At 38.9% G+C, this 24553-nt stretch overlaps 1 protein-coding gene across 1 annotated transcript; it reads left to right on the plus strand.

The window, feature by feature from the left end:
- The first annotated feature begins 915 nt into the window (after positions 1 to 915).
- LOC140239492 (U5 small nuclear ribonucleoprotein 40 kDa protein-like) lies at positions 916 to 17352 on the plus strand. The gene is made up of 9 exons (XM_072319325.1): positions 916 to 1064; positions 5207 to 5336; positions 6312 to 6405; positions 7428 to 7593; positions 11014 to 11136; positions 11803 to 11923; positions 12787 to 12869; positions 13963 to 14128; positions 17020 to 17352. Exons 1-9 carry the CDS (start codon positions 957 to 959, stop codon positions 17067 to 17069), a joined length of 1041 nt encoding a protein of 346 aa, XP_072175426.1. The 5' UTR covers positions 916 to 956; the 3' UTR covers positions 17070 to 17352.
- Positions 17353 to 24553: the final 7201 nt, after the last annotated feature.

Raw genomic sequence — 24553 nt, forward strand, 5'->3', positions numbered from 1 at the left:
TTTAACTTTATCTTGCAAAATCCCAAATTCTGCACAGATATTGACCATTTCTGACAATAGATACATGATTTAAAGTTAAATTATTTTTCAGATTTTGATACTGAAGCTTTTTAATAGTTTGTAAATCGTCTTCTTTATCAAAATGTCTATCGAAAAAAGAATTGAGGAGGAACAGAAAAAAAATTAGTAGAAGAGGTAAAATCATTTTACAATATATGACTCTTGCAAATCATTAGCTCCAATCCTGTCCATTCATTCAACACCTTGTCAATTGAAAGAAGGGAAGCTGCTGGTGGTAAAAGGACTAAGGCTAAAACACAAACACAATGGTGAAAACATGAATATAAATGGAAAATTCACATGTATCATACAATAATATGCTCTTTCTTTTCTGTGTATATCTGACCTTCAATAACTTTACTTTTATGTACAGCATGTACTCGCCGGCGACAACAATAGCCCCATCTCGTGGCAAGCGTGCGTTTGCGATTTTTAACCGGTGTTGTTGACTGAGAAAATGTAAACGTAGTATACATTTGACTGCTTAAACTCTATAATCCAGGCTTTTTATCAAATTGTTCAATTTACAGTGATGTAAATTCAAATCTATGGACCTTTAAAAACTGAATGTAAATAATAAGTCTTATTTAGAGTGATTTAAATGTCTAATAACTGCGACTGTGAACTTACCTAGCCTTTAAAAAAATGACAGTGCCAGCCCTGTCACTGTACTGCCAGTTGGCTGTCTGTACGCGGCTACCTTATATGTATTACTGAAAATAATGCACCAAATTAAAATACATATCCTAGACACTGACACGCGTGTACTAGTTGTCGAGACGTACAACACACACAATTACATTAGCGGGACTAAAAGACTGTACCTGTGCGAAGACCCTACGACAGCAACTTTCACAGCGCAGTGGTTCGTTTCGTTCTGTAAGTTGTTACTCAAAATGGACCACAAAAGAAAAGCAGAGGAAGGGGCGCTGGTGGCAATTAAAAGAGCTAAACACCATGAACTGGTGGTAGCAGGAGCGCAGCATGGTGCTGTTGTTCAAGCTGTAAGTTTGTTTTTCTTCTTCTTTCAAAACACAGTTTGAAAACGTTCACATTAAACTGCTTGTGCAGGCAGATGGATGTTGCTAGAATTCTTAGAATTTCTAACGTTAGTTCGCTAAGTTGGGAACTTGGGAACTTGTTCTAAATTGGAGTTGTATCAAAATTGATAGCAATTCCCTGGCAGTTTTGCTGGTCTGGGTGTAACTGCGGCCAGCCATGAGCCTGAACGCGAAGCAAACAAGGTTAAATTTAATGAATTTAAAAGTTAGGCAGTGTATACAACCACACGCGTGTGTCTTTACCATCCGATCCAGCCACACGAGTGTGGTTGTAGCCATGCCCATGGCCCTAGTTGCTGAATACAGCCACACTCGTGTGTAATGTACATATCCACACGGACACGAAGAAGCTTTTTATTGCGTAAGCGTAGCGGGGAACACGCGGCAATGTGTGTGGCCGCCCACATCAACACACGATCATTCACCACCGCAAAGCGATGAATATGAACCTGCCTCCTTGATTAATCCCATTCAATATTATCACACCATCTAGACAAATTTACTTTTTTTTCATTTTTAACTTTATTCTCATTTTCTTGATTTGATGAGGTGTATTCAAAGTTACAAGTGATTTTGGACTTTTGATTTGAACGATTGATCATACATCGTGTCGACTTCGCCTTCGTTCGGTTACTCGCAAATCGCGCATCCACGATCTAGCGTACACAGGCAGCCGGCGCGCGGGTGCGCGGCGGGTTCCTGCTGGGGCGGGCGGCACAACTGCGCTGGCTAGGCTGCAGCTGCGCTGAGCGATCGCTAGCACACCACCAGCAGTTTAGCGATGTCAATCGAAAGTCCCCCAATTTAGCGGTAGTTGTCACTTTGCTATTAATTCTAAACCCATCATATTAAGCAAACACGATGATAATGGTAGGGCGTCGGTAGCGCGATGCGCTTTGTCATCCCCTTCGAAATTCACGCAGAAGTCGCGAGTTCACAAGTCATCTTTGACCTAGATTTTCTAGGTCTATATGCATCTACAGAACATAAAACTACTTCAAAACATTTTTTACAATAAGAGAAATCTATCATATTATCTTCGATACTAAATGATATCACGAAAGTCACATTTTGAATGCAAAAGCGCTAGCATTTTCAAATAAACTTACGACTACCAGATGCGTTCAGTGCGTGTTGGGCAATGGGCAAACGTAGGGCGCGTGTTCGGTCAAAAAGTGGACCCACAATTTTGGCTTAAAATCACCTTTCAGGCATTTTCGCGGGTTTATCCCGGGAACAAATCTCCATAAATTTGGTATCATATGAAAGCTTGTGTTGGTCTCATTCTTCTCGTCCTACGCCGAGTTTAGATATCAAGACGTATTGCTACCTAAATTCAGAAAGCCTAAACATCGCTATTACTCGGCTGTTCCGCCCGACTGTGAAACTGGCCATAACCGGTGTAGGAGGATTCAATGGTGCTGAATCCAAAAATAGTATTGGTTTTTCGCTTATTCCCCAGGATAAACCCGCGAAATAGCGATTAAGATACCCTTGTCAGCATAGTAACAGCATCAGCGAACTAAGCGAGGCAGGGCCTACAAGTCTAGACACGTAGTTACACGCCATGACTCGTGGTTACGGCGCGCACTTACGCGAAGCTCCATACAGTCGAGTCGGTTGCATGCATAGGTACGATGTTCAGCCTCCGCACAGCTGCAATAGCGCACCGCCGGTACGTAATGTGAGTACCGGTACATGTGCGCGTCTCCATGTACACTGTACTAGTATCGCGCATGCACCACTACTGTGTGCGCTTTTACTCCGCCGCGCTGTTAGACCTACGTTTGTGATACGTTTGTATGTATGATGGGTCATCGGTCTCGTAAACCCATGTGTACAAATCGCGTGCGAGTTCAAGTACAAGTGCGTGCCGCGGGATCGAAGCGGGCCTCGCACAGCTGGCTGGGTAGGTGTTTGCTAGCTGACAAGAATGCGCGCTTAGCCTTAGAAACACGCGCGCTTTGAATGTGATAAACGCAGTGAATAGCACCGCCCACTGGAGTGCGTTTGACAGTGAATTTCATTACGCTCGCGACCCACTTTTTCGCCAAGGTTTTGACAGTGTGAGGATGAAAAATACCCTGTTTTTATTTGCTCATAACTTCACCATTATTCATGATTATGGTGAGAAATTTTGCACATGTATTATGTTAAGTATGGACATTATGGATATGTATGTTTTAGTGTGAAATGACTTGTATTTCTCCAGTTGCAAAAATCTACCAGACACCCTAATAATGGAGTGAAAATATATCTGTAAAATAACAATATTAAAAGGTATGAAAATGAGGTTACTTTCATCACTTTGTGAGCAAGCTGATTGTGTAGCGTTTATGTGTTTGAAGTGACAGGCACGCACGGCGATCATCTTCTCTGTACCGTGTGTGTATCCCTATGTACATGTACATTACACACGAGTGTGGCTGTATCCAGCGACTCGGGCCATGGCTACAACCACACTCGTGTGGCTGGATGGTAAAGACACACGCGTGTGGTTGTATACACTGCCTAAAAAGTTATGGCATTTTTTAGAAGACTTCAACACAAGCATGACAAGGACCACAAGGTCAAGGCCCCAACAAGGCTAAGATGGGTGTAATATTCATGATCATATTGACACTAGAATCTTTAAAAGAAAAGAAAAAAGAACGCAAATAAACGCTTAGTTGATGGATAACCTTACTAATAGGAAAGGCTGAGTATAACTTGGTGTTAATCCAGAATCATGCTGATATTAGTAATAAACCCTAGGGCCTACTTTCACTAGGATTTCTAGACCCTACTTTTACTACTAACCGTTAGTCTAGTAGAAGTAGATCTAGTAGAACTACTAGCTTTCATAATTCTTAATGAAATGTTTTTCTGTGAATACCAGTAGTCTTTCTAAATACACATTTAGAGCCTAGAGTTAAGAGTAAAACCCCCAGTTTTCGGCCGGCCTCTAGAATCCGGACATTTATCACTTAGGACGTATCACAAGCCAGCAAATTCTATTGAGTATTGTCACAACACACACATATCCCTATAGGCTATACATGTCGTTTCACATACTGGCACTGTTGTTCATGACAGGAAAGTGTCTCAGTCACCTCCAAAAATCCATCTATTTTATTAAAATCCTTAATTTTTGCGTCAAAGTCAAAGAACAGAATCGGCACAACTTTTTCATGCACATGCGAATGTAATCCTGTGGTAAGAATCAGGGTCACCGAAAAAGTGCTAAAAATTGAGAAATACGCCGTGCTGTTGCAAGATTTTTTGCTTATCGCAAGCTCAGAGTGTGATGGTGTCCTCCAAAACACAAAAGGAAAAAAAAAATCTCTGTATGGCATGCTGATGCAGTGACTAAATGTACAGGGGTTGAATGCAAGTGTACTTTTAAGTGCAGACTCGCAAGAATTCGGACATCAACGGGCACCTCAACGTCCCTGATGCAACCTTGTGCCAACAAGGTATGGTGCAGCGCATTTTTCAGTGGCTTGTATGCGCACTGTCCGAATACTGGGGAATTATCAAGGTGATAATATTTGGGATTTTGTTACATTTTATGATGTATTTAACAAAATCAACACTAGATACTACACTAGATACATTGTTGTTTAAAAACATAATTTTGTGTGTATTATTTGAGTTGAACAAATATTGCAGAAAAAGCTGAAGTGTCCCAAAACTGCTGGTTTTACTCTAGATCCATAGATGCCATACCGTGAGGAGAATGGAGCGATTTATTTATTTTTTTTGTTTTTCATTGAATGTCAAGGTCATTATCATGCAGTAAAAGTGTTTTGTGGTAGGTAACACTAACACACTGTCCCTATTGCAAATATCACAGGGCTAGGGCATTTTGTCTTCAAGATGAGGTGTGGATATTGCAAAACCCCTCGGATCAAACACAATCTTGGCCAGCAATCAGTAGAAACCACTGCAAAAGTGCATTCAAGTATTGATTGCATTAGAATATTGTAACTCTGATAACAGTAAGTTGGAGAAGGTCTCTCCTCTACATTACTGAAATGTATCCCAAATTTTGAATGGGTTTACCAGTTCCATTGAAGGTCCATTCAATATGATCTGATTTGCAGGGTCCTCCCCGGCTGTCCAGCATGACTGCGGCCATCATGCTTCTGACGGGCCACGATGGAGAGATATTCAGCGCCAAGTTTCACCCCAATGGGCAGACCCTTGCGTCAGCCTCCTTTGACAGATCCATTTGTAAGTATTTCAAGGCAGATTCAAATGCAGATCAATGTAGAGGGGAAAAAATAAATTGGGGGGGGGGGGGGCAAAAGCTGAAGCTCACCCAAAGGAAACACACTAGTCTTATGGTTCATTGTAGTTGGCTTTTCATGATAAAAATGAGAATCGTTGATGGTGCCCATCAAACTGGTGATGATAACGATAATGACATCTAATATCATCATCATCAACAACATCCAGACCTTCCAACCATTCTGAATTCAGAAAAAAAAAAATAATAATAATAATAATTTTGGCCATCCCCAGCTTTTGTTTTGGAAGAATAGGAGTTTCCTTTTTTTTTTTTTTTTTTTTTGGTGAATTTATTGCACACTGGTATGGGAACTGCTCTTTCTTTCTGACTGTTGAACCAAATTATCCCTATTTTTTCAAAGGTTGGGAGGTCTGCATTATCATCAAGTAAAGATAAAGATATATGAGAGGTAAATAAAGAATAAAAGTGTATAGATGATGACCAAAAAAAAAAAAAAAAAAAAAATGACCAGCTAGGCCCTGTTGCATAAAAGTTGAAATCAAACATAAGTCAGAAAATCAAACATACCTGGTACAAAAAGTCTCTTAATACCCAGTTGTGATTGGCTGATGCCTGACTTATGTCTCATTTTCCACATTCCACAGTAACTGACTCAACCCAAGACTAGCAGTAATGTCACCTTCATAGACTATGTAATTTCCAGCCACGTTGAGGTTGCTTTGAAATACAAAGCCTTGCCCAAGTTGAATCTATTTAGACCGAAGAAATAGCTTTGACTTACAAAAAATAGAGAAAATTTGACTTATCACGGGGATTAAAATCAGTAGAATATGAACATACAGAAAAGAGGACTTGAAAGACCTGTCCTTTGACTTACATGTACGCAGTTATGTGTCTAATGCAAGGTCAACTTAAGCAAGGGGGACTGTAGCATGCTCTTTTTGTTCTCATTTCAGTCCTGTGGAACGTTTACGGGGACTGTGAGAATTACGCCGTACTCAAGGGTCACCAGGGAGCCATAATGGAGCTGCAGTACAACACGGATGGAAGGTAAAGATCAGATACCAATCATCCTTCCATCAACTCTGATTTTCACTTCAGCTCACAGTATTCATGTTATGTAGTAGTGACACATACATAATCTTCTTCATTGACATCATAGTTTAGGTAGAAGTCATTGTCATCATTTATGAGAAAGATTCTTGTCCAGGGAATAATTTTCAGACTCATATTTCATTAGCAATTTCAGCTGATGAACAATATTTCAAATGGTATCCTGTACACTTCTCTGGAATGAAACTGCTACACAAAAGTTAGTTTGTGTAGCAGTGGTGTGAAAATGCAAGCAAATTGCGATACGATACCAGGAAAATTATTCCCTGTTGTCCGATTTAGCAAGCATGTTAAGAGCGGCTACAGAAAAAAACTTCTATCTGAACATGGCAATGCTAAAAAAGAAAATGATTCACAAGACATTGCAGAGATGCAAACTATTAATGTTTTTTTGTTTGGCAGTATTTTGCCAAAGATACTGCAGGATTCATTGGGTCTTTCCTAGACATGTCTGTTGCAGGAGAAGTAAAAATACTGTTTTCCCCATCGAAAAATAAGTCTTTTTAGCCCTTGGAATACTGCAATGCTGGTATGAGGTTGGCATTCCTGACATTTCCACAAAGAAATATTGTGTGAAAATTCCTTAAAGAAGTGGAATATGTTCATTAATTTCAGATAATGTTGTGGTTAGAACCTATTCCTTGATGTGATCTCTTTCAAAACAATGCTTGTATTGTGTTCAGTGATTACTCTACTTGTGATTCAACTCTATTATGAAATGAACTCTAAGATCAGATATTCATTTGCCCACACTCCCCTACCAGTCAAATTGTGACATGCGCCACAGACAATACGGTGTGTCTCTGGGACACAGATACGTTGTAGTTAAAACCTATTATTTAATTTGTACTCTTCAAAACAACTTTTGTATCGTGTTCAGTGATTACTCTGCTTGTGATTCAACTCTATTGAATGCACTCTAAAATGAGATATTCATTTGCCCATATTCCCCAAACCAGTCAAATTGTGACATGCGCCACAGACAAAATGGTGTGTCTCTGGGACACAGAGACTGGCACCAGGGTAAAGAGGATGAGGGGTCACACGTCCTTTGTCAACTCCTGCTACCCGGCACGGAGGGGGCCCTCGCTTGTCACTAGCGCCAGCGACGATGGAACAATCAAAGTGAGTCATATATTCCTTATGAGCTCTCTTCATCTAACTTGTCTTGAAATATTTCTGTTCAGCATTAATTTGGAGGTTTCTCATGTTTTGCTCTATTTTTTTTTTTCTTATTTTTTTTTTGGAAAGGGGTGAGCATAAAAAAGCTATAAATACAGAAAATTTATGATTTGTTATTTAAGTTTACAGAGTATGACATATTGATATCTTTGCATGATGTAGGTGTAGAGCAGCTCTGTGTGTTTTGTATACAAAATTTCCACAAATTTTAATTTCTCTCAAATATTTGGGCACACACAAAACTTGTCCACAGAGGAGGATGCACAAAAACGTACTGCTCTTACTACGTATATCAAGAACAGGTCTAAAGAAAATTTTTCTGGAGAGAAAATTAAATTTTGTGTACAAACAGAAGAAAGAGCTGTTCAATGCCTAGATCTCTTAGAGCTGCTAATTTGTCTCGCTCTCGAAATGTGTACAGTTAATATCTTGTTTCATGTGATCATTTCTTTTCCCCACACATTTTCACTGCATTTTATGTTTTTATTCAGAGCAACATAGCATCAAGATGGAATTTCTCTCTACAGCCAGTGACTTGTTTGAATGCAATCTCAATGACATACAGTTAAACTCGCCTAAGTCGACATCGCATATGTCGAATAATCGCGCAAGTCGATAATTTTAAAAAGTCCCGATTTTTCCCCATTGACTTACGTGTATAAATTCACTCATAAGTCGAATTTTTTAAGTCGAATACTCGCTTAAGTCGATGAAATTCCAAGAACACTTTCACGGAAAAACCATTGAATTCACTGTGCCTAAGTCGAATAAGATTTTATTGTGTAATAAATCACTGTCAAAATCACGAGACGCCAGTTTTTGTTTACATACAGTATATACCAAAAGAAACTGCGTAAACATTAACGTTTCATTAACGCAAGCGGTTTCACCTGAATCGTTAGTAACGCAAACTAACGATCGGGAAAATTAACGTTTGTAGCAACGATGAGTAACGATCCCTAGCGCAAATTAACGATGTTTCGTTAACATTAACGATAGGTAACGCAAGAACTCACGCGAGATTTTGGTTTTGTAACGAGACCTGGTGAAAGGACGACGTAGCCCCTGCCGAGTGTAGCGATCTATGCCTTATATTTAGCGGAGTCTTTTCGCGAATCGAATCACGATTTCGCGAATGGTTAATTTGCGACCGGGGTCACCAAAAACGCACGCCGGGCCACCAAAAAAGCCGAATGTTTGCCTTCAGTTTTGGAAATGAAGCGGTAACAATCGGTTCCATAAGATGCTGAATAAATGTCAGATGTTTGCTCTTTTGATTTTGGAAATGAATAACGGTAATATTCGATTCCGTATAATACAAAAATAAATGTCGGATGTTTGCTTATACTTTTGGAATGTCAGAGATTTGATTTTGCGTTCGGAAATGAATAAGGATAAAAAAAGTATCCGGAAGATGCTGAAATAAATGTCGAATGTTTGCTTTGACGTTCGGATATGAAAAATAATGATATTCAACTCCATACGATGATAAAATAAATGCCGGATGTGTACGTTCGAAAGTAAATAACAATTACATTCAGCTCCGGAAGATGCTAAAGTAAATGTCGAATTATCCCTTTGACGTTCAGAAATGAATAACAATAATAATCAACTTCGTACGATGATGAAATAAATGTCGGATGTTTACTTTTACGTTCGACAGTAAATAACATTAACATTCAGCTCCGGAAGATGCTAAAGTAAATGTCGAATTATCCCTTTGACGTTCGGAAATGAATAACAATAATAATCAACTTCGTACGACGATGAGATAAATGTCGGGTGTTTGCTTTTACTTTCGAAAGTAAATAGCAATAACATTAGGCTCCAGAAGATGCTAAAATAAATGTCAGATGATTGTTTTTACGTTCGGAAGTGAATAGCAGTAATATTCTTCTCCATACGATGCTAAATAACTGTCGGATGTTTGCTTTTAAATTTCGAAATGAATAACAGTAACATTTAGCGGCGTTTGATGGTAAAATTAATGTTTGATATTTGCTTTAACGTTCGGAAATGAATAACAATAGTATTCAACTCCGTCCGATGATAAAATGAATGTCTTATGTTTGCTTTTATGTTCGAAAGTAAATAGCAATAACATTCAGCTCCGGAAGATGCTAAAATAAATGTTGAATGTTTGCTTTGGCGTTCGGAAATGAATAACTATAGTATTCAACTCAGTACGATGATGAAATAACTGCCGAAAGTTCGCTTTTACGTTCGAAAGTAAATAGCATGTAACATTCGACTCCTAAAGATGCCAAAATAAATGTCAGATGATTCATGTCACTTTCGGAAGTGGACAGCAGTAACATTCGGCTCCTTACGATCATAAAATAAATGTCGGGTGTTTGCTTTTGAATTTGGAGATCGAATAACGGTAATATTCTGCTCCGTACGATGCTAAAATAAGTAACAGATTGTTTCTTTTACATTTGGAAATGATTAACGGTATCAATCGGCTCATTTAGATGATGAAATAAAAAGCGGATGTTTACTTTCACGTTCGGAAATGAATAAGGATGATATTCAGCTCCGTAAGATCCTAGAATGAATGTCGGTTGCTTGTTTTTACATTTGAAAATGATTAACGGCAACATTCGGCTCCGGAAGGTATTAAAATACGTGTAAATGGTGGATGATTGCTTTTACAATCAGAAATAAATAACGGTAACTTTCGGACCGAACGTAGGACCGATTTAGTTTTGCTTGTTTTGTTTTGTTTTGTTTTTTTTTTTTGTTCGGGCCACCAAAAAATAAAAATCAATCATTCGGGGGCCACCAAAATAAAAGTTAGTGTGGAGCCCTGGCCTGCATCAATGTGGATAAAGTGTCTTGCTGAAGGGCAAATATCGGGCACACCGCTCCAGCTCTCGGCTCCAGAGTAGACAACATACATGTACATTATACATATATGTACGTGTGGTGTAACTTTAAGTCGATTTTTTTCGACTTACGTACAAGTCGAAACTCGCCTAAGTCGATGTGTTTTGCTCAGTCCCGAGAAGATCGACTTATGCGAGTTTAACTGTATATTGAAATGTTGATCCCGAAAGGGGTACAGTGGACTCCTGTTATAACGAAGATTGGCAGTTTTCTTTCGTTATATAGAAATTTCATGATAACCAAACTAATGAACAATAAAAAACATAGAGATGATAGTGTTGCAGCCTGAATTTTTACTTCATTGTAACTGGAATTTCGTTATAACCGTGTTCATTTTAATGGGAGTGCACTGTATTCACTGCTCAAGAGAAATGGCTGTGACTCTGCCCAAGCAGTGCAACTTACCATCACCAAAGAAATCATTTTATATTGAATGAATCTCTATATCCCTTCAAATCCCTACCCATATCGCAGATCTGGGACACAAGGAAAAGAGGCTGTGCGCAGACATTCCAGAGCACGTACCAGGTTCTCGCTGTCTCCTTCAATGACACAAGCGACCAGATCATCTCCGGTGGTATCGACAATGACGTTAAGGTACGCCAATTTTGAGCCTTGGATTCAGCGGGTATTACACTCAACACATTTCTAAACACAGTACTGGAAAGGACAATAAAAACAAACAAACAGACAGGACTTCAAAAGCATTTATGTCAATCTTGATTGTATTTTCCTCCAGCAATTGGCAAGTAAAGCATAAATCTAAGTTGCTTCGAGGAATTTGCTCAGTCCGTCATTATTTCCCCCCCCCCCCCCAAAAAAAAAAAGAAGAAATAGCTGGTAGTTCTAGCTTGAATGGTAGTAATTTTGATCTCTGACAATGATATTCATGATAAGTGATTTTCACTACCCATTGATTGGATAAATCTGTGTCTTGCAGCTGCATGTCTTTGTGTGAGCTGGCTGTTTCCAGATAGTATTATAAATACCAGTAGATACTTTGACCAGTCTATTTGTCACTTGTGAGAAAACCATGAGTTAGCCTTTTTTTCAAGGCCCTATCGCTGTTGTTGGCACAGTAAAGTGAGATGCCGTCATTTCTTTTATGGTGAGTAAGTGCTCACTTTGCTTGCAGTAACTACTGCAAGAGAGTCTTTGACAAAGGCTAACCACGAGTCTGTTGTAGAATTCAAATATCTGTAAAAGGGACAAGGTTGTGGGAACAAGAACTTCAGACTACTAAAGGTATTCTGTCCTTGACAGGTTTGGGATCTGCGGAAGAACGGCCTTCTGTACAAGATGTCTGGTCATACGGACTCTGTGACGGGGATGGAGTTGAGCCCTGATGGATCCTATATGGTCACAAATTCCATGGACAATACATGTGAGTTCCAACCTGATTCAGTAGATTGTGCCGTCTGGTCGAGTAACAGTATATTAAAGCTGATGTGTAAATTTGGTTCCATCATAATTAGATATTGATTTATGCAGAATAAAATCTTTTTGGATGCTGTTTGTGTTTGTGTGAGAAGGTGAGTTAAAGGGGAAGGCTAGTAACTGATCAGTGGGAATCAGTGGAAATGCTGGGAGGTGATTGTTCCAATCCTTATGGGATTCATTCAAGAGTTCATTGTATATCTATTGTTGTGTGAAAATGATTTGCTTCAGAACGGTCTCATATTCAAGTAATGTGCAGATTAATGCTCCGTCACTGACCAGGGACGCTAACCTGGAAGCATTAAACTGCACATTACTTGAATATGAGACCGTTCTGAAGCAAATCATTTTCACACAACAATAGATATACAATGAACTCTTGAATGAATCCCATAAGGATTGGAACAATCATCTCCCAGCATTTCCACTGATTCCCACTGATCAGTTACTAGCCTTCCCCTTTAATGTCACATCTTTATACCAAAGCTAATGAACTAAGTAAGGTCTTTGTTGTTAAAAACAAATACAACAACAACAAATTTGGGTGAAAAAGTCGTCGGCACAAAGGTTCGAGAGTCATCCTGAAAAGATTCAGTACTCACAACTTATGAAATTTAATCAACTAGTTAAATGAATGTTTTACTACAGCACAATGCATCATTTTCACAGGGGTGCTAATCCTGTCCATAAGTATTATTTCTTTGAGAGTCCATTGTAATCAAGGTAATGTACATTAATGAGTGAAACTTTGTAAGAAATTGACCGTGCTTGATAAGACCAGTAATATGATTGTCTGCTCTTTTCCTGTAGTACGGATCTGGGACGTCAGACCCTTTGCCTCGCCTGAGAGATGCGTGAAGATATTCCAGGGACATCAACACAACTTTGAAAAGGTGGGCAGAATCATCTTCATTCATGATATGAATGTAAGGTGCATAATTTGAGAACGGAAAATACTTGTAAAAGTGGATGTTTTTGCCTGAGTAATTTTTCACGCCCGGTCGGGCAAGATGAGTTTTGCTTGCTTTTGATTCCACTTAATCATGACATGCACTACTGGAATATATAGCAAGCAAATCTATTCATGTGCTTTTATTTTCACGCTAGTTTCTGGTTGCATGAAATGCCTGAAAATGTCAACGCCACGAAAATTTCCACTTTTACAGTAAGCTTGAAACCAGAAAAGCAGGAGCTACAATACATTAAAAATTGTAAACGACAAGTCATGAAAAATTGATGGCCTGTGGAACAGCAGAGAGTTGATCCATTAACATCCCATCACTGGTGGGACTATTTTCTTATTTTATCTGTTATTTACTTATCAGATTACATGTCAGATTGTCTGGCTGATCAGATTACATGTCTTTAACCTGCAAAAATATGAATTGTTTCATTTCATGAGCATCATGCATCTGAAAGATTTTTTAAAGTATTTTCATGTGTGCTTGGCAATTATAGAAGAAGTGTTTCCTTGTGGTGATTGTACATTTCTTCCCATAGCTCGTAGAGATTTCTCATTTTGCAGCTGTGATGAAGTCAGCAGGCCATCTTAGACTTTATAAAGTTTAGCAGTCTCTCAAGGCTGATAGAGTGGAACCTCATTATAAAGAGGTTGGACATTTTAAATCAAACCCTCTTTTAACAAGGTGATTTTGCCAATCCCAACTCTTTATATTCCTTTGTTTTGCACCTTGAGTCAGTGAGAAACCTGATACAACAATTTGGGTACAGTGCGCTCCCGTTATAGTGGACACGGTTACAATAAAAACTCAGGATGCAACAAAGTAAAATTCAGTGCCCAGAATTATCATCTAGATGCCCAAGTGCACATTATTCTTTTGGATGTAATGAAATTTCGATTTAACGAAAGAAAACTGCCGGTATCGAGGACTTCTTTATAACGGGAGTTGCCTGTAATTATTTCTAGGTTCGCATTGTAACGAGTTTCCCCTGCATCAATTAAGATGTTGTGTTGCCTCTCACCAGAATCTCTTACGGTGTTCTTGGTCACCGGATGGCAGCAAAGTGGCAGCAGGCTCGGCTGATCGGCATGTCTATGTCTGGGACACGACATCGAGGAGGATACTCTACAAGCTTCCCGGGCACGTTGGATCTGTCAACGAAGTCGACTTCCATCCGTATGAGCCAATAAGTGAGTGCAGAATGAGTGGCATATTACCCTCAAAGCTAAATTTGCATGTGTGCTGTGCTGTTGATGATATCATACTTCTGAAAATTATATTGATTTGAGTGTAAAAACACCTTGCCATTACATTTGATTGCTTCTACATACAGACATGAATGATGGATATATTGGGGAGTAAATTACAAATTTGTATGCAGAGGAAACACATAAAAAGAGAGAAAAACAATATCTGATGCCCTAACTGTCATTTGATGTATATTCCAAGTAAAATTTGAAATCGCACATACATGAATCATCTGCCTCTAAAGGGGGTTTCACACCGAGCTTTACGTAGAGTTACGTATAGTTGCGTAGCGTTGCGTAGTGACTACGCAACACTACGCATCTGTATGCTGTAAGTACGCAACTCTACGAAAGAGTACGCCGAGGGACGCAAAATACGTACGCGAGATGTACGCAAAAAATTAAACATGTTTAATTTTTTCGCGTACCCTCCGCGTAGAGCACTGATACGCAGGTTTTACGCAAGTATACGCAACACTACGCAACTGTGCGCCATTCATACGCAACAGTACGCCATCAAACCGTGTTCACACGAAGGAACTTTTTCGGCCTGCGTATGACATGGCGTAGTGTTGCGTACTGTTACGTACTGTTACGTAGACATTTGCGGAGACTTGCGTAGACCTGGCGTACATTTACGTAGTGTTGCTTACAATTGCGTAGACTATTATTATTGGTGAAGATTTGGCAGTCCAATGTGATCCATGTTTGAAAACTGTATGATATCATTCACCCCACTGGACTCTGAATCGCTGGTGAATATCATCATGTGCTCTTCTACTCTTCATTATATCTTTTGTGGGCCTAATAACTGCAAAAGGCCGAAAAGGCCGAATACATTAAAAAAAAAAGAAGAAGAGCAAATTGCTGTGGCTGGTGCAAAAATTCTTCTCCTGCTCATTTTACATGCCTCTACTGATCAAGATGCAGGCGATTTGCCAGAACTGTGTGAACTAATCTGGCAATGAAGCTCCAGTGGGAATTAAGTTCCTTAAATCACCGAGGTAGAGGAAACAAAAATGTGCTCTCAGCCTTGTTAGTTTTAACTGACCAAGAAAGGGTACACGTTGTAATGGAGTTGGTTCAATTGCACCCAATGCTCTGTGATAAGGCTCGTGAAGACTATAACAAGAAGGCTAAGAAGCTGCTGTATCAGCCATAAAAGAGAAGAATTAGATTGGGGTGGAAGGTAGGCTACAGTTTACTATGTTTTAAGTGATCAACCAGGATAGCGCACGAAGACATGAGTGCAAACGCAACGAGTATGTGGCACGCTAGTAGAGAATTCTGGAGAAGAATTCTGGAGAAGCATAAGGGAAATCGGTATAAAGACATGTTGTCTCCTATTGTTATTGATGGGTTGGATGCCCATAAGGTAGAAGAACCTACTGCCATTTCAGGTGCCATTTAGTCACACTGATCTAAATGATGGGTATCTCATCTTCCCATCTATGGCACCATGAGGTATAGTTCATTTGCTCATTTTCTGCTCTGCTTGTGTTGCCACGCTACAGTTGTTCCATGTCTGGCAGGTGGGCATTGCACGCGTTTCCACGAATTTGAAGTTACTTCATAAGCTGCTGGTCATCTTTATCAAATGAAGGTTAGAGCAAGTTTGAAATAGGTTCTAAAGAACTCATGAAATTGATATCTTATTATGTAATTCTCGGTGCATTTCGTGTCAAGAGTTCATTGAACGCATGGGCTCCATTCCCGTGAAATTTTATGAACAAACATCGGCAGCATGCAGTTTTTTCATCAGTTGTTAATACTGCCCCTTGGTCTCCGCTGGATCCGAGATTTGACCTATACACTTCTATATTCTTAATTTTCTGATTCTTGCAACGTCTCATTTTCTTCTCTTTTCTAATTTTTGCTAAATATTCGTTTTTATGCGAATATTGTTTCTAGGACAGCTGAATGATGGAGAACTGACGATATCAGCAAAGATTTTAACCTCCTCACCATAATTATGTTTGAACAGCAGGTAATTAGTGGAATAAGAAACAGAAAGCAATGCTGAAATAGCTCTGCAGCTTCAATAATTTGTGCATACGAACGCGGTACGCAACTTCACGCAACTGTAAGCAACTCTACGCGGCTTGTACGCCCGACCTACGTTTATGTACGCAACTCTACGCCCGCTACACGCTGAATAAGCTACGCTGATACGCGCTTCCTACGCAACCGTACGTAACCCTACGCTTGGACTACGCCGATCCTGCGCGGATCATCACAACTATTTTTCATGAGTACGCAGCCGATTTCGGCGTAGTCGCTACGCAACTCTACGCAACTCTACGTAAAGCTTGGTGTGAAACCCCCTATAGTCTCACTTTTGTCTTGTTTCCTGTACTTTTTCCATTGAGCAGGTGTGACTTACTATATGCGCCATATATATAGCGAGTACAATTTTTTCAAATCAGGAATTCCTAGCAATTTCATGAGTGATTGAATTTGCACTTGTGGAGTACAGCAATTGATGAAGAAATGTATTATCTGCTTGTCGCCTTCATATTAGGATCAGAGTTGATTATTTTGTGTGATTCAAAATTTGAGCATAATGCCCAACTTGCCAAATTTATGAAAATAAAAAATTCTTGAAAATATGTGCTGTATATAATACAGCACACATCACACTGAAAGATGAAATCAAATGACTTTATATTTTGTGCAGATTGCAACATTGAAAAGGGTACATAATTCTACACCAAATGTATCTGCATGTCTTGACAATATGATTTAAATTATGATTTCACGTGAGTATCTTTTGATGCAAATGTTTATGCTATTAAAGTTATTACCGTTTTGTCTGTACTTTTCTTCTCCTCCAGTTCTTTCGTGCTCAAGCGACAAGCAAATCTTTCTGGGAGAAATCCTGTGAGATCCAGCAGGCAAAACGAAGCTAAACTTCAGAACTGTCATAGCTGCATCTCAGGACTCTGCTCTGATCATTGGAGAAATGTGATTGGTCAAATCTTAGAAAGTGGGCGGGACATCCTTTGCTTTGGCCCAATCGGAAGTGCCCTTGTGGAATCAAGGAGTAGCTCAGTGTGATATTCAAGCTGGATCATGACTTGGTGCTTGGATGCTTACATGTATTCTGGTTTTTCATGCTGATTATTTTCTCTTCTTCAATTTGTCCTTTTTCCTCTTCTTCTTTTTTTTGGGGGGAGGGGGGGGGGGGAGGCATCAGTTTTGTTGAAAACAGAAAACTTTCACGCATCATTTTCAATGCAGTGTGCCCAGGAAAGCTGTTTACTGTATACGCCATATATTTTGCGAGTCTGAAATTTCGCGAATCGGGAGCTCCCGACAATTTCGCGAGTGCTAAAATTCTTGATCGTGGAGTCCTGCACTGGAATGGAGAAGAGATCACGGGTACGTTACATTCACATTGGGATCAGAGTCAATATTTTTGCGTGTCTTTAATTTTGCGAATAGCACCTAACTCGCGAAATTCGCGAAAATAAAAACCTCGCGAAATATTTGGCGTATACAGTAATTTACGCATTACGCACAATCAACACAACAGAAGAAACAACCTCATTTGACTTTCAGTGCAGCACCCAATTAACGACAACAAATTCTCAAGTGTGCCATTATCTGTGTACTTTTATTCGCAATACTTTAGATTGTCCTTATGTGTTTTAAATTGAGAATCTAGGACTGTACAAAAGATTCAACAAGCCATACAGCCACTGCACTTGATTATTCCCTCTGCATGGCCTGCAAAAGCCAAACGTTTACTTGTATCTCATAATTGCAAGCGATCATGTGCCATTTTTCCTTGTTGAAGACTGCGTCCTACTTGTGTGAAATGTAGATGCATCACTACATGATTTTTTTTTTCCAGAAGATATTCAATTTAAAAAAAAAAATATTGTTAGAAACCGTTTGTTCACACGAAGCAATAGGCCTATATGGTTGAAGACACTGAACTCTCAGCATAGTTAAAGACTTCTGCCATCCATAGTGCTTTTTGGTCTCTTATTCAATGTTCTCCAAATTGTAGTAGAATTTTATGGGAAACTATTCGTATTCCCAGATTCTTTTGTACTTCATGTTCGAGCTTTCTGTCTTTGTTTGTTTGTTTGCTTTGTTGGGGGGGGGGGGGGTGGAGGGAGGAGAGAGGGAGAGCAAATGGTTTAGAATTCACAATAGCAATGACAGCAGCCTCCTTTTAAAAACATTAGGTTGTAAATCTACTTTGCTTTCTTTCACCTTATTTTTTTTTCTTTTGAACAGGCCCTGAATCTGAAAGTGTATTAAAAAAAAAATTAACAAAAAACTGTCACTGGTATCGACACAAGTTGTTAGATTATTGATGCAACATTGTGTTATTATGTACAAAGTGTAAATGTCTTGCATTAAATATTTGTAACAAAACCAAACTTAGTCAAATGCACATTAGTTATTTTGTATTGCATGTGCTATGTTTGGATTTGGATATGTGTGTTTGCCTACCAGCAGTTGGATAGGCACTGATTTGTATGATTTTTTTTTTTTCTCCATGCCATTGCAAAATCAGAGTAATGACTGATTGAGATTCCATTAATCAGAGGCCTGGATGAAGAATCCGAAATATGTTTGTTGATGTCTTGCTTCATATGTAAAAATTTCAAAAGAAAAAGTCAACAATGATGCCCCGTGTCAGTCATGCATGTACATTGCCAGACATGTGAATATTTAATCATTTAAATATATAGTAAAAGGGGGGGGGGGGGGAATACCAGTGTTTTACAAATTGGCAAAGTAGCAATGAGCCATCATGAACTGATAGTCTTAATTACTGATAACAAAAATCTTCACATTCAGTTATGAAAGTGACCATGACAAGAGGACCAGTTTTTGTTTTTTCCTGTGTAATGCAGCCCATGATGTGTAAACTCATTACACAGTAATGTTCGGAAATGGGCAGGTAAGAAAGAGGGTTTTATAATTGCTAACTAAATGTTCAAAAGTTTTTCTACATGCTTCATTGATCTGACAGATTTTGATGACAAGATGACCAGGGAAAAACAAACAAGAGACCACACTTAGTTTTATACTATCGATACATTATCGTACACTTTGTACCATTTTATTCTGTACACAATACATTTCTTCATACATTCTCGCTGAAACATATAATGATATTCACAATCTACGAACTGGCATTTCACTAAGACAATTGTACATTTATCACACATAATTGTCTTCTTATCCTTCCACGAGTCGTCATAAACATTGCAAAATATCTCGTGTTCCATTTCATTACGGCAGTACACCTATCTCCACCTATGCCATAATTTTCCTAGTGTAACTGATATTTTGGCGGGTAGTTTGAAAATTGTATGATGACTTGCAAAATAATGCAGATTTGCTACATTAGAATTGTATCTTCAGCAAAACCACTCTGCAACTGGCATGAGATAATGTGCACATTCATAGTGTAATTGTGCAAACCAGTGCAGTTACCAGCACAATATGTGAAGAGACAGTAACCTTGCTCGGCGCCTCGGTTGCAACAATGCGACAACTCCCATTGCTGCGTGGCAGGTGGTAATTAATCACCCATGCTGTTGCAGGACAACTGCATTAATTGAAGGTTGAGTTATTGCAAACTGATCTGCATTAGCATCTGGTTTGAGCAATTACTGATGCACTAAAGGAGAGAAGAGGACACTTCGGTCGGTTTGTTTGTTTTTATTTTCTTCATATTTCTACCACCCCATCCCCACAATGGGGCATCTTGTACACCAGATCTTGCACACTCCCATGCAGAGGCAATATATCAATGATGTACCACTTCACTCCATGTAACCAAATACAACATGGACTCAAACTCGGGGAATTTTCTCACTTACTACCCAACCTCACTCTTTTTGAGCCACCCTAAACCATTGCTTCTGACCATAGACAGAGGACCAGACTACCAGAAGACCAGAAATAACAGCAACAATAACAAAATTATGAACTTAATTCCTCACAAAAGATTTCACCATTCTGGTCCCCTCTAATTCAGTCTGGAAAGAGGCTATGGCTCAGAATATAGAAAATACAACCTCTCTATGTGGCACTATATTCCAGTTCATGCCACCAGCTATTATCATTGTTCACATTACTTAATAAATGCCAGAATGAGCCATCCAGTAGTGATGTTTAATAATCATACTGAAACAAAATATATGTACTTTTACTGGGAATATTTTACTCCATATTGGTCTTGCCCATGTTGAGGTGGAGAAAAAATAAAATGGGCCAAAATACTAAAATCTTAATAAACTTATATCATTCCTATGACATACAAGTAATACACATTCTACTTCCTCATACAGAGACAGGGAAAAGGCATAACAATATCCACGGTAAGGAATGTTTCAAGAACTAGAACCCTTCCTACATTTCCCTACCATCTTCCTGTTGAATTTGGTGTACCTGTCTATCAGCAACCCCAAATTCCTCATATACACAATACAGAAGAAATTGGTGTTGACTTGGGTGCCCTAAATAGATAACTTGCTTTGAAAAAAAAAAAAAAAAAAAAAATGGCTCCCTTAAATGGATTAGAAGTAATTCTCTACAGCAAAATGCACCACTACCTCTCTGCTAAACAAATGGTGCAAAAAGCGGCACCCAGTGCACTCTATAACCATCCTAATGCCGGCATGCCCCCTTAAGTGACCATAAACTCGCTGTGTTCACACATTGGACAGGTCACTTTACGTGTTCACCTGACCATCCACCTACCTCAGTCATGTTCCAAAATGACTCGTTACACACAAGAGAAAAAAAAAATCTTCAGATGCTCAGCTCACTCTCAATCAAAATTTGATTTTTGCAAAAAACAAACAAACTAAAAAAAAAAACCACCACCATAAGTCTTCGCACAGAAAGCATCCTGCCAAGAAAGTGTGGAACACTGATTTTTTTTTTTCTTTCATCGCTTATTCAGATTTTTTTTTTTTCCATTCACATCTGGCAAGATATGGGGATTCCATAAATTTTTTCTTTTTCATATTGCTTACACCCAGCAAATTTGACTTCACTACCAAAATTATTTCCTGAATGTACCCACTGTACGTTTCTCTTTGTATGTTCAGTTTGTGTGTGTGTGTGTGTGTGTGTGTGTGTGTGTGTGTGTGTGTGTGTGTGTGTGTGTGTGGTGTGTGTGTATGTGTATGTGTGTTTCATGACATCCACACAAACTATCACACTATCACATTCTCGCATCTTGGTCATAGATACCAACCCAGGCACCTGTACAATTTCTGGATGTTAAGCATATTGACAAACTCAATATCCACTGGAAAATAACATAAGCAAAAATATGCTAAGGTACCGTATAAGCTGTTATTTTCGCGAGGGTTTAATTTCCGCAAATTTCACGAATCACAGTTGGATCGCGAATTTAACAACACGCAAAAATGTCTCCATGCGCCCTATTATTAGTGCATTAACGTAGCGTCGGCGTCGATTCGCGAAAACAACATCTCGCGAAAATGTCCATGACCTCATCATTCGCGAAAATATCTGTACACGAAAATAACAGCGTATACAGTATACATTGCAATGACCATAGACACTCTTTTCCACAGAATCAGCGCAAAATGACTGTTGCCTATTCAAGACACGGCTCTATTCATTCTGACAACTCTTGCATAGTTTACTAATTCACAAAATAGACATCCGATGTGCTAAATTACCTAGCATGGGTTGTTCATCACTTTGCATTTCTCCATTCCCGCCCGAACCTATTCTGCTGCAAACGTCCAATGAACCGTACATCACATCAGTGAGCTGTGCTTCTCTAGGATTTCCAGAATTTATTTGTACATCGTATACATTCAGTATCTCGAAAAATATTTGCACATCTATCATTCTCACAACAGTTCGATGGAGCACACATTCACAGAAATATTGGACACCGATGGATATTGATCGTCCTCTTTTCTCTGAACATCACACGAAATATCTTCCGCAATGACCCCTATGTAACTACAGTGCACTCTCGTTATAACGAAATGTTCGGGAGCGGCAGTTTTCTTTCGTTATAACGAAATTTCGTTATAACCGAACAAATACAAGGAAGCCAAGCATAATATCATATTCTGTTTGTTGAATACTCGTCATACACTGGAAAGCTATGTGAACAATAAAACAAATAGTTATTCAATTTCAGATTATTTTGTTACAATAACGCAAGTTCCCCTCGAAAACTGTGCGTGACATACCAAGCGAACACACAGTGATGTGACGCGTTCACCCATGCAGAGACGCTATAAATGCTTGTTCCGCTACATATTTTCGAAAGCAATTCTCAGTTTGTTATAACAGAGCACATTTCTTTTGTTTTTCTTTGTCAATGGCGCTCGGAAAAGACTTCGTTATAACGAAAATTTCGCTATAACTGTGATCGTTATAAACTAATTTTGTACCATAGACTTTAATGGCGATAATTTTGCGACCAGAAGTTTTACTTCATTATAACGAAATTTCGTTATAACCGTGTTCGTTGTAACGGGAGTGCACTGTATCGGTATGCACATTTCCAAGGAACACTGCAGAAAGATTTCCACAGTCAATGCACTATCTGACAGAATTATGGTGATTACGACATGATATTTGGCCACATGTTGCCATAGTTACAGTCGTTGCTTTACTTGTACATCAGTAGCACACAAAAGTTGAAGAAACATACATATGTAAATAAATGCATATGCAAATATGAAAATGAGGGGAGGGGTTTAAATAGCAAGACATATATATGAGAAGTCGTGGATAAGTAACAGAAGATATATGCAACTACACACAGGTGCAAATAATAGATCTGATTGCTTACACCATAAATGACAAGATTTTGCTCTGCAACTTAGTACATTTGGCAAGTTTGAGATGATCTAAGCAAAAACATAGGAAAGTTCATGTTACAATTACCACAGGAGAATTGATAAGAGACACAGCGGTGAACAAAACAATTAGCTATGTGCAAACATCTCTACAAAAATTGGCTCTATAATACAAAATAAAAGCACAGAGTACACAAAAGCAAAAGTAGGCAGAGATTTGACGAGTTGAAACATGCCATGTAGACAGGGGGGGGGGGGGGATGGGGGCATTTCTTAACGAGAGAAGGAATGTAAGACTCTTGATGATGTATACTGATGGGATGCAAATGCTTGGAAGTTGATTTGCGTGTGTGTGTGTGTGTGTGTATGTATGTGTGTTTGTTTGTGTGTGTGTGTGTGTGAAATATAGCTGAGGGCAAGTGCTATGCCAATGGCTACAATCTTAACTCATCATAAATGCAGATGTGGCAACTTGAGGGAAACGCATGCATGTGTAGATACTTTGGTGTTCATCGCACCACATGTAACTAACTAGTTATCGTTTGGGATTAAGTGCCGAATCAGCCATTCATTTCACAGAGGTTACTTTCTAAGTAAATCACAAGAACCTCCACGGGCATCACATTTTTTTTTACACCTGCCCTTGCTTTTGTGCGCTTTTTATTTTCTTTTTCAGGAAGAAAGAATGGGGGGGGGGGGGTGGGCAAAGAATAATCATCATGCCTCTGCTGAAATGATCAATCATGCACAGATTGCGAAGAAAGGAAGTAAGACGGATTTAGTGTGTTCCTGGTACTTTTGTCAATGAGTTACATTACCCTGTGTGACAAAGTAGAAGACCTCTTTGGAAAAAAAAAAAAAAAAATAGTCAATACCTCTAGATACTGAATCCCATGTATATTTCTTAGTGCACCTACATGTGGCTCCGCATGCTGTACATGTGGTGTTTGCAAATTTCACGACTCGACCAATATTCGAGAAATTAACGACTCACCAACATACTGTCATCCGGAACGCAGGTGCGATGCATATCAATGTCGAAGTGGGAAACCCTAAATTTTCTTTTTGAACATACTTCTTTCTTATTCCTTCAATGTGATTCATATTCGTAAATTCAACCACTTGCGAAACTGTCGCACGAGGCCCAATTCATGAAACATATGGCGTATACTTTATATGAACAGTCCAAACTGTGCTGTACTTTACATGAGGTATTTCTAAAACACAAAAGACAAAGTAGACAAAATTTATATCAATGCTCCACCAAGCTGTGACTCCCTCACTTAGACATAAGAGCAAACATACAACATAATATGTTGAGTTCTGTGCGCAAAACTCAAACACAAACATAACGAGAAATTTTCAACAAATCATCTATTTCTTTTCTTTCCTTTCTCATGTGTGTGTGTGAATGAGTGTGTACAAGTGACATTAAATTTTGTTCTCTTGATGCAATTTCCACAAAATAATCACAAAAATAGACCATATTTCAATTGCATTAACAAAAGAAGATAAATAGATGAAACATAGTCAACAT

The sequence above is a fragment of the Diadema setosum genome, chromosome 16 (assembly GCF_964275005.1).
Source record: "Diadema setosum chromosome 16, eeDiaSeto1, whole genome shotgun sequence".
NCBI lineage: Eukaryota > Metazoa > Echinodermata > Echinoidea > Diadematoida > Diadematidae > Diadema > Diadema setosum.